This window comes from Pungitius pungitius, chromosome 20 (assembly GCF_949316345.1).
Source record: "Pungitius pungitius chromosome 20, fPunPun2.1, whole genome shotgun sequence".
Taxonomy (NCBI): domain Eukaryota; kingdom Metazoa; phylum Chordata; class Actinopteri; order Perciformes; family Gasterosteidae; genus Pungitius; species Pungitius pungitius.
In genome coordinates, this window is record NC_084919.1 from 11,252,156 (window position 1) to 11,268,604 (window position 16,449).

The following is a 16,449-nucleotide window of genomic DNA, read 5'->3' on the forward strand; positions in this document are numbered from 1 at the left end:
GGGGGGGGCAGACTTCACCCGTTACTGCTGCGCCTACGGAGTGCTGATTGAAGCCGGCGAGGAAATGATCATTTCCATTTCCCCCTTCCTTTTTTCACGAGTGAGTCAGAATTAATTCTGCTGCCCTTTACAAGATTGGAATTCCACGAGGCGGTGGGGAACCCACTTATCTGTAATATGAATTCCATCAGAGCCACACAGACACATTGAAATCTTTGGTCCTGGGTTCTTGGAGCGTTGGAGGGCAGGTTCACCATGTTTTTGGGACCAAGGTACCCCTGAAGCTACATAAATGCGGGACTTGAAGCGTCTTTTGCTGACGCATTTGGCCTGAATTCAACTGGAAGCCTGCGAGAAGGTGATCGGTCGATGCTACACGGACTACAAACTGAAACAAGAACACTCTGGGTACCAAAAGCCCTCCATGTTGAATGTGCATTACACAAGATGATCGGGCTTCATAAGCACGAGTCGTAATCACATCAAGTGTGTGTGTGTATCTTCCAAAGCCAGCAGCGCGGCTCTATGGATTTACCATCAATCCATGGATTACTTCCACTCGGGGTGGGGGGCGCACTAAAATGTCTCAACAATGGCACGAATTGCGATGACATTTTTTTCCCCTCAGACATTCAAAAGTGTCAGAAGATGACACATTATTTACTGGATGGGTTGCTACGGAGTTTACACCAAATACTCGAGACTTCTAGTAACCTGATACTTGATTACATCCAAAACCAAACGAACCAACATTCCCATCAGCATCAGCTGGACACTTCCATGACCTCCATGTGTTTGCATGCCGGTCTTACGGACCCATCCAGCGCTAACTCCTGTAGAACCTCTTCCCTTGTTGCTTCGGCCATAAAAGATGAAAAAAACGTCCACACTCTGATGGGACGGGATGCCTTCCCACACAAATCTTTATGTGGGAGCCCCCCCCCCCCCCCCCCCCGGCGGCCTCAAGCCGATGCCACAAATAAATACTAAAAACCTTGAATGCTCTCTTTCAGGAGCCGGGTCCAATTAGCGGGATATTTAACCGAACTAACGTCTCCCTTAAACGGCTGTTGCAGGCCACTCTGACAGCAACAAGAGCATTTTAATTAAAGTGCCCTCCAGTTAGCGTTTAGAAAGCCCACGAGGGACCGTTTCCCCGCGAATGGAGACGTTTCGATGAGCTGCTCGACGCTGCGAGTGTGTGTGTGTGTGTCGCCGTGGGCTAAATAGGTTGCGGGTTGTTATGAGGCGGGAGGAGAAAAAAAAACAACAAAATAAAACTCCTACTGCACACAACAAACGGCTCATTTCCGCCACCAGCACCTTGCCGGTGTCCACTGAAGCGAGCAGATCCGCGTCGGAATTGAAGAGGGATCTGTAATGAAAGTCCCAGAGCCCCTTCAGTGAGGAAGTAACCAGGCAGCCCCCTAAATAAAGACACACACACACACACACACACACACAGACAGAGAGATCATCAGCGATTCACACGTGAAGGAAGCAGGAGGTAGGAAGTAGGACACTGGACGAGAGGAGGAAGCTTGTACTTGAGAAATGTCACGTAGCCGTCACGAGGAAGATCTGAATGAGCGAGTTGTCTCTGTTGAAGGTAAATCAAAAGATGGATTCAAGAGCTTCACAGATGGCTTCACGCTGAATGATTTATAAAACAAACAAGTTAGGAGTGCTCATCTCATCCTGGATGCCAAAATGATCTCGGAGGCAGGGTTCAACCTTGTTTTTTTGAGATATCAAAAGATGAACTTCAAGTAATGACTTTTACTCTTCAAAAATAGATGGATACCCTTCAGGAAATGCCTTTCTTCCCAGTTTGGAAGATGTGTGAAGCGGTTGAAGCGTGTTCAGCCTGATTGAACACGCAGGTGTCACCGGTTCAGAGACGGAGGAGCAGATGGCAAACTGAATCAGAAAAAAGATGCCTTGTTGGTTTCTCAAGTTTATTCGATCTGTGGTTATCAAAGACAATGCCCAAGAACATAAGTTATGAAAAAAAGCCTTCATGATGGGGGGACTTTGAGTTATGATATGACATAGCATCATTATTTTTGAAACACAGGCATCATTTCTCATTTATTTTAAATCAGCAATGTTAAACGTAACAAAAAACAAACAAACTAACAAACAAACAGATGGACAGAAGGGACAGAGGACATTATCCCGGTGGAGTGCTTCATTTTGGGGAGCCTCGGGACGGCTCTGGCGTGTGTGTGTGTGTATGTGTGTGTGCGCGCGTGCACCACGAGGTCACCGTACTCCACACAGTCTCACCATTGTTAACTAGAGGTCCCCAGCCGAGTGACTGGACTTCACCATTGTTCCAAGTACTGTGGGTGAGGGAGGGGTGGCTGAGGACGGTCCCCCACTGTCACTGCCAGTCTCCTGCTGGCCACACAAACACTATTCAGTCGGGAGGAAAGACAAGAATTAAAACCACACGCTGCTCATCATTGATCAGGCCCCCGACGTGACCCAGCACACACACACACACACACACACACACACACACACACTGTACAGTATACAATGCACAAGCCCCACACGCACAAAATTAAGACCGTTAAAAACACTCGATAAAAGCACAATGTGGTTTTTTAAAAATGAATTGCACATGTAGAGACGACGTGGAGTAAGCAGGAGGAAAGGAGGGGGGGGTGGGGGCGGAGGGGGGGCCACGTGGGGGTGGGGGGGAGGTGTCAGTGGTGAGCATGGCAATAAGAGGATACAGTACATTCAGTAAACAAAGAAAGAAAACAAGAGGGAAAAAGGCAAGATTAGAATCAAAACCACTGAAAACAATTAAATAAAAAAATCAGAACGCCCCCCCCCACACTTTGTCCTCCTTTTCTTTTTTTCGGCCATCGATTCGAAGCTCACTCGGGGGGTGTGCGAGTCCTACAGTAGTCCCAGTGTCGGCCTCGGGAGAGCGAGCTCGGTCAGTTGTGTGGATTACAATTGTTCTTCTTGCTTTAGTTAAAATCAATGTTCATGTCTACGTGTCTACGGACCCGGAGCCACAGCAGCGGGGGGGGCGAGGGGGGTGGGGGGGGGGGGGGGGGTAGTGGTAGGGTGCAAGTCCTCCCTGACCGCTCAGTCGCACAGGCATTCACACAAGTGCGCACGCACACGTTTGTGCGCACACACACACACACACACACACTAACACAAGCTCTCATCAACACATGGAGTGCGTTCTCATTGCTATCACCCCTGGGTGTTTCCTTCCCAGCTCGGCGCACCACGTACGCATCCCTCCTCCTCTGTACAAAAGCAGCCTCCTTCCCTGCAAACCGGAGTCGTGCGTGTCTTTATCCTGGCGCCTCTTTTTCTCTTTTTATTTTGTTTCTTCCGTTTTTTCCCTCCTCTACTTCTTCTGCGAGTTGAGCAGCTTGTCCGCCTCGGGGTACGTCGGGTACTTCACGGTCTCGATCTTCTCTTTGACCTTGTAGGAAGGGTAGAGGCCCGTGCGGCCCAGCTTGCGGTTGATGCCCTTGGAGTACCCGTCCCAGTGGTTGCCGGCCACGCCGATCACGTCCCCCGGCTCCAGGGGAACGTCCTCGCTGCTGCGCGGCTGGTGGGGGTAGACGGCGATCTGGTTGTGGGCATTTTGACCTCCAAAGTAGTAGATGTCATCCAGGGAGTAGAAGAAGGAGGAAGCGTCTGGATGCAGCGTCTGCATGATCTCGTAGGCCACGCGGCAGACCTGAGACGGGAACAGAGCCGGGGGTTATTTACTTCGATCTAAAAATGTGCGCGTGTTTGTCCCGAAAACAAGGCTGCAGAAGCAAGAGGATGGATCAAAGGACCCCCCCCCCCCCCCCCGCCCCTATAAGGCATATACGTTGGATTCCGAGGGATAAAATATGCGAAACAACTCATTCCAGCCAGATCATTGCAGTGGACTTTTAAACCCAGTGTGGGGAGGAAACATGAGGCGAATTATAAGTTACAGTAAAACAGCCCTTTGGAAGCCGTGGTGATCAGAGTGACGCATGACAAATGCCATTGTAATGTCAGAGCCGTGAAAAATAGGCCTTGAATCATGCGCCTGAAAACGGGACAATGAGGTCGTTGACGATGACCCCATCGTGGTTGTCAGAATGGTTCCGCACGCAGTCCCTTGTGACAAAATGGAAACATCAAGTGGCGATTGTCTTTGCTCTTTCTTTAACACAACCATTTCAACACAAAAGACGGAACTCTTTTACCTAATTGTTTTTTAAACCCTGTTCCTAATTAATATTACAATACTGGTGTTTTCTTTGATTTTTACACAAGGTAACAATTCTTCTTCATCAACTGTTATTTTAACATTTTGCTGATTATTGTTGTTAATTCAATAGCAAAAGCATTTTGAGCGTGAGAGCCCAACATTTATCTTGGAAAAAACCGTTTGACAAATGAAATATTCAAGCTCATAATTGAGCTTCCTGGCTCACCCAGGCCCTTATCTTAATAGAAGGGGACGGAGTTGTCTTTGTTCTCATAGAAACGGCCAAATTGGGAGTTTGGTCATGTGGATGACGGAACTCCGGGATAAAATCCACTGACGAAGGCAGTGGATTTTAGTTTGAAACAATAATCCGTTTGAACTGTAATTCGTGTCCATTCAGAATGACTTTACCACATGTCCAAACATTATTCCTTTTATTACACTTCATTGCGTCCCTGTCGATTCGCTGGGATCTTTTACGAATCCCGTTCTTCGAATACAGGTCTGTCCCCTGTGAAAAAGAAGTCAAGAGGGAAAAGGGCCTTTTCCTCATCGTTTGCCCTTCCTCAGAAAAAAAAGACACAGATCCTGTGCAGGCCTTTAAATCCAAACTCGGAAGTCATGTTTGAGCTCTGACTTTGAACTGTTTATTCTTTCATTATGTGGCTGACAGGTCTGTCTCAGTCTCAATGCATTATTTAAGCCTACAAGTCACTTCCCGAGAAGCCTTGTTGTTTGTGTCCCACTAGGAACCACTCTGTGCCAGTCGTTCGCCCCGCCTCTCTCTCTCTCTCCCTTTGTGTGTTTGCTTGTTCTGCTGTCAGTGTGAATGATGCACTTGAGGTTAATTGTTGTCTGTTTGTGTAGCCTGCCCCCCCCACCCTCTCTCCAGGTCACAGGGTACAGAAGAGGCTCATCCTCCTAGCTGCATCTCTTTTTTTTTTTTTGACAAGTCAAATGTAACTTGAGCCCAAACGTCGGCCTCATTTTAAATACTGGAGGGCAAAGAGTGGACCGACCTGAGAGGAGAATGTGCAGACCAGGAAGTCGGTCTGAGACAGGAAGTGGATGTCCAGGATGACGCCTCTGAGCGAGTTCTCCGTGTATCGGTTGTGAAGGCCTGCCGACCACGAGATGGAGTTATCGCTGATGAACTCGTAGTCTGGGTACCTGGAAGGGACGACGAGTCAAGAGTTAACGAGAGAAGGTGAAATGATGCGAATAAAGAGAGAACATGCTATGCTGTATCAAGTGGATACACACACACACATGCACAGACACACACTGCCAAGCACTGACTTGGTCTTGGCTTCCTGCAGCAGGGACGGGTCGTCAGTGGCCAGGTAAACGCGTTTCTTGTCAATGTGGACACGTCTGGCAAGGTTTTGGAACTGCTCCTCCACATGCAGCATGTACTCCTCTATGGGATGAAAGGCCGCCTCCGTCCCCACTTTATCGGTCCTCCTCACGTGGACTCTACAGGCGCACACACACACAGGGTTACAAGGTGGCTTGTACAGCTGCGCTCTAAACCACTCGGGTCTATTGACACAGTTGTGGTGGTGTCCCTCAAGGTAACCATTGTGATGTTGGGTCTTCCAGACTGTTCCACCCCTTTAAATATCAAGAACCTCTCTTCTAATTATGCACCAGGAAACATTATCCTCACATTGATACCTCGCTAAAGTGAGTAAAGACAAATTGAATTGCAACTGGACTGATGTCGTCTTATTTTAAACCGGGAAGCGATGTTTGTTTGTACTGTGAAGCAGAGCAGCTTAGGATCAATGGACTTTTAAGTATGAATCCACCCTACTTTGGCAACATTTCCGAGGAGGAGAAATGGTGTCGTGGTCACTTTGCTTATATGTGCTTTGAAGTTTAAATTTAGGCTCCATAAGCTAGTGTATAATTAAAATAGTTGTATCCAAGGATGTTTGTGAGCTGCAGCTTATCATAGTTCTGTATTAATTGATTTAGTAGGTTTCTTTATCCTTATTTAGAGAGACTAGTCCATTCTTTGATGTTGATGTGTATTAGTTTCTCAAAGAAATGACTTCAACTAGACTGCCATACCTTAGAAATCTTTCAATTGTTGGTATGAAAGCAAACAAAAAAAATCAAGGTTCAAAAAAAAAAGAGAAGAAAAAGCCAGAAATAAGAAATAGCGAGATAAAGAAAACACGAGCAGTGACAGAGAGAGAGAGAGAGAGAGGGGAGGTTTTGTAAATAGAGAGAGAGAGTAAAATTGACAAAGATGAATATCCAACAAAACAACATTTTTAGGACTGCTTGCAGTACACGAGGACAAAGGGAGATTGCTGTCCCCGGCTGTACCGATGAGAGAAAGCGCACAGCTGGTGAAAAGAAGAATGAAAAAACAAACATTTTCCTCTCCTGACACAGACGCCGCATCCCTCCAACTGATGGAAGCTGAAACGCTATTTTACGCGGTCAACAACTATTCAATTACAAAACCACCCAACCATATCTGCATGGCGACTTCTGGCCCTGAGGAGCAAATTCAATTTCAAAATATAAGAGGGAGAAGAAAAAAAAAGTACGAGATTCAGAGAAAGCGAATAAACAGGACGTACCGCGTTTTAACCACTGGCCACAGCTTTTAGCTTTTTTTTTTTTTTTTTTACGTGGCAAACCAAACCCTAAAGAATAGCGTGAGGGCCAGCTGGCGAGTGGCCTACAAGGTGTGTCACAGGCTTTCACTCTCCGTCTCTGATCAGCTTCGGCCTCCTTTTGTTTGGGTCCATCTCTCCCGCCCCCCCCCCCCCCTCACGTATTTCTTGTCTCCCGCTTCTTTTGTTCCCCCCCGTGAACCCTCTTCTTATCTCGACCCTTTTCTCTCTCCGTCAGACCCGCACCGAGGGCACTGCCTCGCTCTTAGCAATCTATTCCCTCCCCTCTCCAGAACTCTCCCACCACCGCCGCCGCCCCCAATAATTCCATTTTTTCCTCTCACTGTTCTCACTGTAGTGGAAAAGCAGGACAATCCTGGTGGTGGGCGTAAAAGCATGCATTAGAGACATCAAACACTCCCACACTCAGCACAGCGATGCTTATTTGGGCAGTTAGAGACAATAATATATTGACTACTGAATAAATTATTTGACCTCTGGATGCAGACCAGCTGACAATAAAGAACAAATTACCATAGTATGTCCACGCTTGCTGCAGAATGACAGAACAATGTCAGAGTTGTGCTTAAGGTTTCATGATTACAGAAGCGTAACAGATGAAAGGAAAGGCCAAAATAAAGTGTTCTATTAAGGCGGGCTGCCAATTACTTTGTCCCCATGCACCCAGATTTGTTCTGAAAATGTCAACTGCCGCAATTTCTTGTTAAAAAGCGCTCTAATAATAAGGAACAGATCAAAAAAACAACATTGAATAAATAACATTAAAGAAAGTTATTAATACACTGTGGATATAAAAATGAGTTGCTGGTTATTCACCAGAGGATGAACAGTAAAGAAATACCTGACCTAGAATCATATTCATCATTTCATGTTATATTCTTTATACACATTAATTCATTGATTGTGTTTACTCAGAGATCTGATTTAAAAAATAAATCTATTATAGAAAATATTTTATATATAAAATAACCCACGCTCTCATTTTTTCGAATGAGAAAATGTGACCGGTACTGTACACATACGCAATATGTTGCTAGAAAGAGAGTGGATTTTATAAACCATATATATAGTAAATCCATCTCCTGGTGACCGCATCGCCTTAGCGATAAGGCTGCTGTGGTTTCTGGTAGAGAAGGAGCAACCTCTCTCTCTCTCTGTCTCTCTCCCTACTGCCATTAGGACACATTGAATGGTGGCAGGGCGGAGCTGTGCTGATGGCTGCTTTCAGTCGGTGGCTTCCAGCCTCCCTGCATCTCGCGTCCTCAGAGAGCGGCGGGGAGAGAGTGGTTTTGTGGCCTGAGCGGGTGGGGGTCGGCTGGTGGTCCTCCTGGGACGTGCCGCCCTTCTATTTTTCCCTCTCTGCATCCCCCCCCGCAACTCCAACTGCTGCCGCACCCTCTTGGCTTCATTTATTTATTTGCATTGACAATAGATCTCTTACAATGCGAACCCCCCCCCCACACTTTTCCATACACACATAGCCTTCTCCCGCAGTGCTGACAGAATCGCGAAGGCACTTTGTTGCAGTGCAGAGTGGAAGTATGAAGAGCTAAGAAGGCAGGGGGAAAATAGATGAAAAGTTTGTTTTACCCAGCACATCATCTCAATAAGCCTTTGCCAAGTGATATGGAGGGAGGAAACGGGTGAGATATACGAGGGCGCACGGGTGGGGGCGGGTGGAGTGGGAAACACAAAGAACGGTGATAGAGATGTGCGTAAAACCATGAGTGCAAGAGAATTGCAGGTAGGGACGTGCGCCCGGGGAAACGTGAGGGAGATAATGAAAACATAACAATTTGAAATCTTGAAGCGGGTTGAACAAATGAAGAGAGAGCAACGATCACAAATGAAAGGATGTCAGCGGGTCGGGGAGATAAAGAGTCACAGCAAAAAATAAAATTGAGGGAAAAATAGGGGGAGGAGAGTTTAAAGAGCAGGAAGAAAGAGACGGAAGCTGCCGGGTGATAAAAGACAAAGAGAAAAGAGAGAGACAGAGTGTAACAAGAGAAAGTCAAAATGAAGCAGAGCAGGACAGAAAAAGTAAGGTTTGCTTTCAGAGAGGAGAGAAAAAGAGGAGCTATGAGAGCGAGGAGCTGGAGGAGGACACTGTGAACATGGTGAGAGGTGAGAGTGTTGAGAATCATTAAACTCAACAGGGCTGATTTCACAAATGATTACAGCACAACTCATTCTGAGGCAGACGGAATCAGCCTCACGGGAGACAGATGAGCAGTCATTATTGGCATTGTCCTCATATATATGGTAAATCCCTTCAGTCACTCTAAGGTTAGGTAGTGGGTTAAAAAAAGAGTCTAAAAAAAGAGTCTATTTTCTGAGATGCTGGCAGACAGCACATCGAGTTAAACAAGCGAAGGACTGTCTAAATACGTCCAATCCATTTCCGTCCTCCTACTGTATCAGAACCCAGACACCGAGGCGCGTTGGGCTGAAACGTGGAGATTTTTAAAGCTAAGGAAGGCTTTGAGGATGTTGGTCAGCCTACCAGTCCACCACTTTAGTCCCAAAATATCTGTATAGTGTACATTCACAAGTCGACAAAAAGAAAGATACAGAATTTTGCCGTTCTGATCCTTTAAAGATTGTAGAAAAGCTGAATGGATATTCTTTTTAAATGCAACCGTTAACTGTTTTATATGCGTCTCTTGTATGGCTTGATTGGTTTCACTGATTTTTATGAATCTGTCAGGGAAGGTTTTGCTTTGCCAGCTATTGAAATGCTCATGCTGATGAGGAGGTCTTCAGTGTTCATTTAATTGCATTTGACTAGAGACTTAAACCCCTCATGGGGACATTAATAAATGAAACAAGGCAGAATTTTGCAAAGCTTAATATTTCAAAAGAAGGAATGATTGCATTTTTTTAATCAAATTGATTTGCATGAATATAATATATAATGTGGCTGTATTAGTAAAGCATAGAAGTAATAACAAAGCAAAAGCCTTGCAGGGCGAATAAAGGTAGAAAGTCTGCCAATCTAAACAGTTTCATCCAATTGAGTTACTTTTAATACCACTGAACCTCCTATTAAACTCACCCAGAGCCGGGTTTGTATTCCACTACAGGCCCTCGAGGCAAAGTCTTCTTCTCCTCTTCTTCGGCCTTCTGTTTGCTGTGATTTAGTAAACGCCACGGCACAGGTACGCTATAGCCACAAAGTCCTTATTACTGAAGTGTTCCTAAGCACAAAAAAATGGGGGGTCCTCACCCGATGATGGGGTGTTTGAAGCCCAGTTTGGCGGTGGTCTGCTGGATCTCCTTCTCCAGCCACGTCTGCGGTCGCACCAGGTACTTGACGAACTGGGACACCCACCACACGGAGGGGTCGCCGTGCAGGCGGTGCAGGCGTGGCGCCAGGTCCTCGGGGATGGCCAGAGGCAGGTAGGGGGGCCGGGGGTGGAGGCTGTCCACTATGGGCAACTCCACCACCTGGACGTCCTTATCGTGGGCCTCTCCTAATTGGTTCAGAGAGGAGAAGGTGGAGTGTCACTCCTTATTCACAATGTACTCAGCATTTGTAACGGGCCTGCTCATTTGGGGCTGCAGCTGAGGATTGGGTTCTTTATCGTTAATGCAAACATTGTTTATCAATTCAACAATTGACTGACAAGAGAAATGCGCTCAGGTTTTCAATTTGCCTGATTTGTTAGGCCAACTGATCGAATGCCAAACGGTTTCTATTTGCAAATAGTCACATTCGAGAGGATAATACCAGCAAATGTTTGATATTCACTGTTGATAAACAGCTAAAGTAATTCATGGACTATCAAAGTTGTTGGTGATTCATTTTGTGCCGATTGAGATAACATTTCAGCCCTACCCTTAAGTAAAAAACCTGTGCCTTTTGGCCTTTTGAGGGGGGGGGTAGTCACTCACTAGTGCGCTCTGCCCCGCTGCTGCATATTGATGTCAGTGTGTAACTGCGTGGGGAAGTAATAATTTTTTAACCTTTCGGTGTCTTTTTAACTGAACCAATTATTCTACAATATTTTACTTGATTTTAGTTGACGCGATGTTGAGACGCAGTCAGATATGTCAGTATCATTCTTCTTCCCTGTTGCATTCCCTCCTGTTCAGTTACCCGCATGAATCCAGCTTTTATGATTGACAACTGCTCTTTGCCTGTCGTCGTTTAAAGGCCAAGTTAAGCTCCTTTCTATCAAGGCTGCGTAGGGCCAAGGGCTGCTGCAAGGACCTGGATTGGAAGGAGGAAAGGGGGGTGGGGTGATGGGGGGGGGTCTGGCATTGAGCAGAGAGAGTGCTGCTCGGCAGAAGCTGCAGGCAGACGGTTGAGCATTGGGCTGATTGCAAAGGTCATCTTTCTGGGCGGCGAGGGGGGGGCGGCCCCCGTGCACTGCCAGACCTCATTGCACATCATGCCAACTGTCCATGAACACGCGTGTGCCCGACCGCAGAAAGCACCCATGAGTCAACACGCGCAACGTGAACGTGCATGTGAGGGCTCTTGTGATCACAATGGAAAATGGAGTAAATGTGATCAAACACAGACAACTGACGTGAATACAAATAAACAGCACATAACAAATGTATACAAACACACACACAAAGAGCCCCGGCTAATCTCATCGCTCCAGAAGGTGTACGCCTGGCAGACAGAGCTTTCAATCTGTTTTAGTCTTAAAAACCTAAGGAGTCGGGGTGTGTGTGTGTGTGTGTGTGTGTGTGTGTGTGTGTGTGTGTGAGAGTAAACCCCGGATATATACACAAAAAACAAGTTGGCGGCCCGGCTTCTTTCTTTCCAACTGCCACAGACAGGCCCCAATTCAGCTGCAAACGCACATCGACAACACACTACCAACTAAATGGCATAATGAGCCATTAAAAGTGGCCTTTGATAGAAAGGGTACAAACCAAGAGAAAAACAAGGACGGAAACAGAGACTTCAATTTGTGTGTTTGTGTGTCTGAACATGAGCTGAATATAAATGACTAGAAGCATCAAATATTGAACAGAAAAATGATTCCCATGCCTGTTTATGCTTATATAACACCATTGGCATGATTCACATAAGGGGGAATATTTTGAGGCCTGCAGTGCCTGGCATTAATGTCCTGACATGCAGCAAGTCTGCCTCCCAAAGCAACATAATTAGATCACAAAGCTCTGGTAAATTTCCTCTCAACTACAAAGCGTCGGCATAGAGTCCGTGTACGCGCCTCAAAGCCAATGGCTCTGAACTGACACAGAATTCCTGCACTGTGTTTTAAGCCTGTGATGCATACCTTATCCAATCCATATTTAACACAGCCACCGAAGAACCAAGAGTGACACCATGCAGACACAAAATAAGCAGCCTTTCCATTCATTATACATATGAGATGGGGTTTATGAACTTGCATAACTCTTGTTCCCGTCTTTACATGGAGGAGGACATTATGTTTCTCCTGCTGCTCTCAGACTCACTCATAAGGCAGTAATATCTCTACGGAGAGGCTCAAAGGAATACTCTCTTTGGCAAATTAGCTCTTTGATCAGCGAACCATTGTTCGACGAGGAGACAAGTCTCCTCTTTGTGAATTTAGTCCGCGCCAAAAGCGCTCTCATGTTGTCCATTGAACATGCAAGTTGTCGTAAAACAGCAACATGCACCAATGGGTTAATAGACGAAGGGCTGAGTTTTCTCTTCTTTACTCTACTTTCATTGTTGATCAGATATCAGCCATCTGAGACTGTTAAGTCATTAAACTTGTTAAGTTTGAAAATATGACTACAAATCCCATTTAAAAACTATTAACTATTATTATTTTGGTGTCAAAACCCCCCCTAACAAATACCAATAATGTCAATTTCACACATAAACATAAGATTGAGCAAATAAGACAATTAAGACAAGAACCAAAAGTGTAAAGTAAATGCATCAGTTGTAGTGGGAAGGGGAAATATTCCACTTATTAATGAGATATTCAATGTATATCTACTTATCAATCCTATGAAAAAAAAACAGGCATGACTACGGGAGTAGCCAGGGACCCAACAGGCTTACATTAGCTCTGCTGGGCTTGTTAGCTGGCTTGGTCAAGAGGAAAAAAACTGCCTCTGCAAATTAAAAGACCTACGAGGGAAAGAATTCGGAAGGCTAAAAGGCCGGGGGGGAGGAGGGGGGGTTGACTGTTGACTGGGAGCAGCCAGATGGCATATATGGATCCATAGGAGGCGGTTTGCAGGACAGACACCCGAAAAAAAGACACTAGATAGTTGAAAGGGAGGCAGGAGAACGAGAAAGGGAATGCACACCGAGAGCCGGAGATAAGAAGGGAGAGCACGAGTCACATGAAGCGATAGGAGAAATTCGTAGAGCTGACTATATGCAGTGATCAGCACATGAATACAATGCTGGAAAACTATCCACTATGTGCAATCTCACTCTTCAATGATTCTGCCTGTGAATTGGCAGGGAGACGTATCGGCCCCTAACAAGCGCATCGATCGCTAGTCCAAGGTGAATTGATACCAGGTACTCATATAAATTAGCTAATGCTTGAACATGGTGAAAGTTTGGGGGTCACATAGAAATGTTGTAAATATCTGATGTAGCTGTGAGCAGATGATATTTAATGGTAGATCTACAAAGGCCCGTTCTCAGCAAAGATTTATTGCTGCATAACAGCACGTATGAACGTCAACAGGGAAGAGGCCACTACGGGGATGTTGCAAAGACAAATCCATATCTTCGACTGGCCAATAACAAAAAGACACAGAGGACCGGAAGAAAGTGTTATGGACCGACGAATATTAGATTTCGGGTGTTTGGATCTCAGAGAAGGACATTGGTGAGGCACAGACCAAACCAATAGATGCTGGAGGACTGCTTGATGCCATCTGCCAAGCCTGGTGGAGGCAATGTGATGGTCTGGGGCCGCTCGGGTGGTGCTATAGAGTCAATTCAATTAAAAAAACATTATTATTTCCTGGGAAAACCACAACTTTTATAGGTGGCCCAAAACTGTTAAACAGCAACCAATTTTGCTTTAACCGAGCAAGCATTCTCCTTCCCAAGACACGACACAAACGTGGGACAACGTTCATTAAAAAAGTACTTGTAAGGACTTTTGAAAAGTGTAAACGAAGATGGAACCCCTTTTGGAGTAATAATGACACATGATTATAGGTGGTGGGTGTCCCGTCAAAAGTTTTACAGATGGGATGCAGGAGACTTTCCGTTGTAATACCATCAGTGGCCACCGGAGGAAATGGAATCATTCCAGAGTGCTAATAAATCCATAATGTAAATGTGTGCCTTTGGTGCCAGATCGTCACGCTCAATACAGTGGCAGATAACAAAAAAAATAATTGGAAACTGTTGTTGGAAGCAAGGGGTGCAAAAAGAAAATAAACTGACTTCTTGCTTGTCATACAGATGTTGAAGTCAATTAGTTAGTAGTTAGTTGAATAATTTTTATAGATTTTTTTCCGCTTTAAAAGATATTTTTGTAATCAGAAAAGATACTCGGAAAAACTACAAGGGTTATTTGAACATTAGGCTCCCTATCGTAGGCACCACTGAGGCTTTGGCTGCATGTTCCTCACCATGATGTGTGTGTGCGTGTGTGTGTGTGTGTGTACCTACCTGACCAGTGTCCAGTGGTGGCCCCCGAGCGGTCGGTGCAGGTGTTACTGACGGGCAGGAAGACGGTCTCCCAGCCACCGGGGGCGTAGCGCCAGTTGTGGGACTCGAGGATGAGCGTGCGCTCGGTGCCGTACGCGATCATGAAGCAGTAGACGACGTGGTGGAGCTGGCAGCCGTAGCCGCAGCCCTTGTTGATGTTGCACACCAGCTTTCTCGCCTTGCTGCAGTCAGGGGGGTTCTGGGAAGGAGGACAGGAAGGAAGGAATGTTTCAACGTTTTCTTTTATTGCTTGACCTTCTGTTTGTATCTCTCTCGGACTTGTAATAACACATGGCTGATATTGTTTTGTCCGTCTCATACGCCTCTTTGCTTTAAGTTTATGCCTGCTCTCCTTTTCTCGATCCGCCTCTCTCGCTCCCTTCTACATTCTTTTTTTTTTCCTCTTCGCCCTAGATGACAGCCATGGAAATGACTCACACTACCGTTACCATCTTTTTTTTTTTTACCCCCGCCTCTTTCCTTCTTGTTGTTAAAGAATGTTCTATATTTGTATTATGCGTTGGTAACTAGTATTGTCAGTGTATTCAAAGCCCCATAGATGTTTTTATGAACCTGCATAAATAACCCACACGGCTGCACTAAGTGGCATATTTCTTGGATACTAGTAACAAGTTGTCAGCTGGAGCCGATGGGATTGGGGCGGCGTGCCAATAACAAGGGGAGGATGTAGATTATTAAGAGATGTATTCATTGGATTTGGTCTTTTGGTATTTGTTGGCAATGGGAACAATCTCCAGCCTTATCCTTTTATATCGAGTCTTCATTAATCCCCGGTGTTGTCTGTACTCTCATCATTTATCCCTTCATAATTCGCAGGCTAAGTCGGAACAATTTATTCAAACCACAATAGGGCTTACTGTAATTATCAAATGGGAGGAAGAGCAATAATTGTTCGAAGGGAAATGTGTGTCACAAGCCGTTTTAGGTTGATTAATGTTGTGCTGCTGATGTCATTATGTCATGTTATGATCATACTATGAAAAATCCTTGTATTTGTGGATACCCAATTTTAACCTTTTTCTTTTGCAAATCCTATCTTATTTACAATATTAATCAAAATAAGGTAATAGTTTCAAGATGTGATGCATGTGTGTGTCATTCACACACCCTCTGCTTGTGGCATGTTGACATGTACTGGGCAGCCAGATATGCCAAGGAGCACTCCGAGGAGCACTTTTAAATCTGAGAGGCAATTAAGCTCTTTGGAATCAGAAATTAAAGTTGAGCCTGTTAAAGTAAACGCTCCACATTCCCTTGGATGTGGGACATTGTATGAGATGTATTTCTGTCACAGCCGCAACTGTCGAATAATGACCACATGTTCTATTTTCTCCTGGCTGCCAGGATTTTCTCCGTCTTCCCTTTTTTGATTGCCAATCTGTGCACACTGAGACAGTGCTTGGTTATGTTCTATGTCTGTTTTCTAATGGGACAGAGACAGCCTGCCAAGTCATAGTCTCTTTCTAGGTCCAAATATGGTTCCGATCTCCTATTATCTGCTTTAAGTTATGATCTTTCTAGTAGTCCAAATGGGGTGCTTTATATCGGAGGGGAGTGTTTCTGAGAGGGGGCAGTCATCCTGAGTACTAAATCCCCCCCCCCCCCAGTCCTATTCTGCCATCCTCCATCTTCATACCAACATGCTCTACCACCTTTTCCTACTTCACTCCCTCTCATTCATCATGCTTAATTTAGCTCGAACATCTTACAGTCCGAAGGGGAGGGACGCCAAATGAGAGGCACCGAGGAAAGAAACAAGGATTCTTCAATTTTTGCCAACCAGCAGAGCGACACATGCTGTGTTGTCGATGCGTCGCCGGGCGGTTTGTGATTCGCTCGGCAGCCGGTCTGAGCCGCGCCGTAGCGCCGGTGCCAACCAGCTTCCTAAACAGCAATTA

General features: G+C 45.6%; 1 protein-coding gene across 2 annotated transcripts in view; it reads right to left on the minus strand.

Moving 5' to 3' along the window:
* Positions 1–1,917: 1,917 nt before the first annotated feature.
* The window catches only part of fut8b (fucosyltransferase 8b (alpha (1,6) fucosyltransferase)), a 66,651-nt gene continuing 52,119 nt past the window's right edge, over positions 1,918–16,449 (minus strand). The window contains exons 6-11 of one of the 2 annotated variants that reach the window (XM_062559493.1): positions 14,492–14,729; positions 13,708–13,794; positions 10,112–10,358; positions 5,531–5,707; positions 5,251–5,401; positions 1,918–3,721 (exon numbers count right to left, since the gene is read on the minus strand). In XM_062559493.1, the coding sequence (XP_062415477.1) occupies positions 3,383–3,721; positions 5,251–5,401; positions 5,531–5,707; positions 10,112–10,358; positions 13,708–13,794; positions 14,492–14,729 (1,239 nt within the window). In that variant the 3' untranslated portion in view covers positions 1,918–3,382. The remainder of the gene's footprint in view (positions 3,722–5,250; positions 5,402–5,530; positions 5,708–10,111; positions 10,359–13,707; positions 13,795–14,491; positions 14,730–16,449) is intronic. The other variant, XM_037449101.2, reaches the window with a different exon arrangement.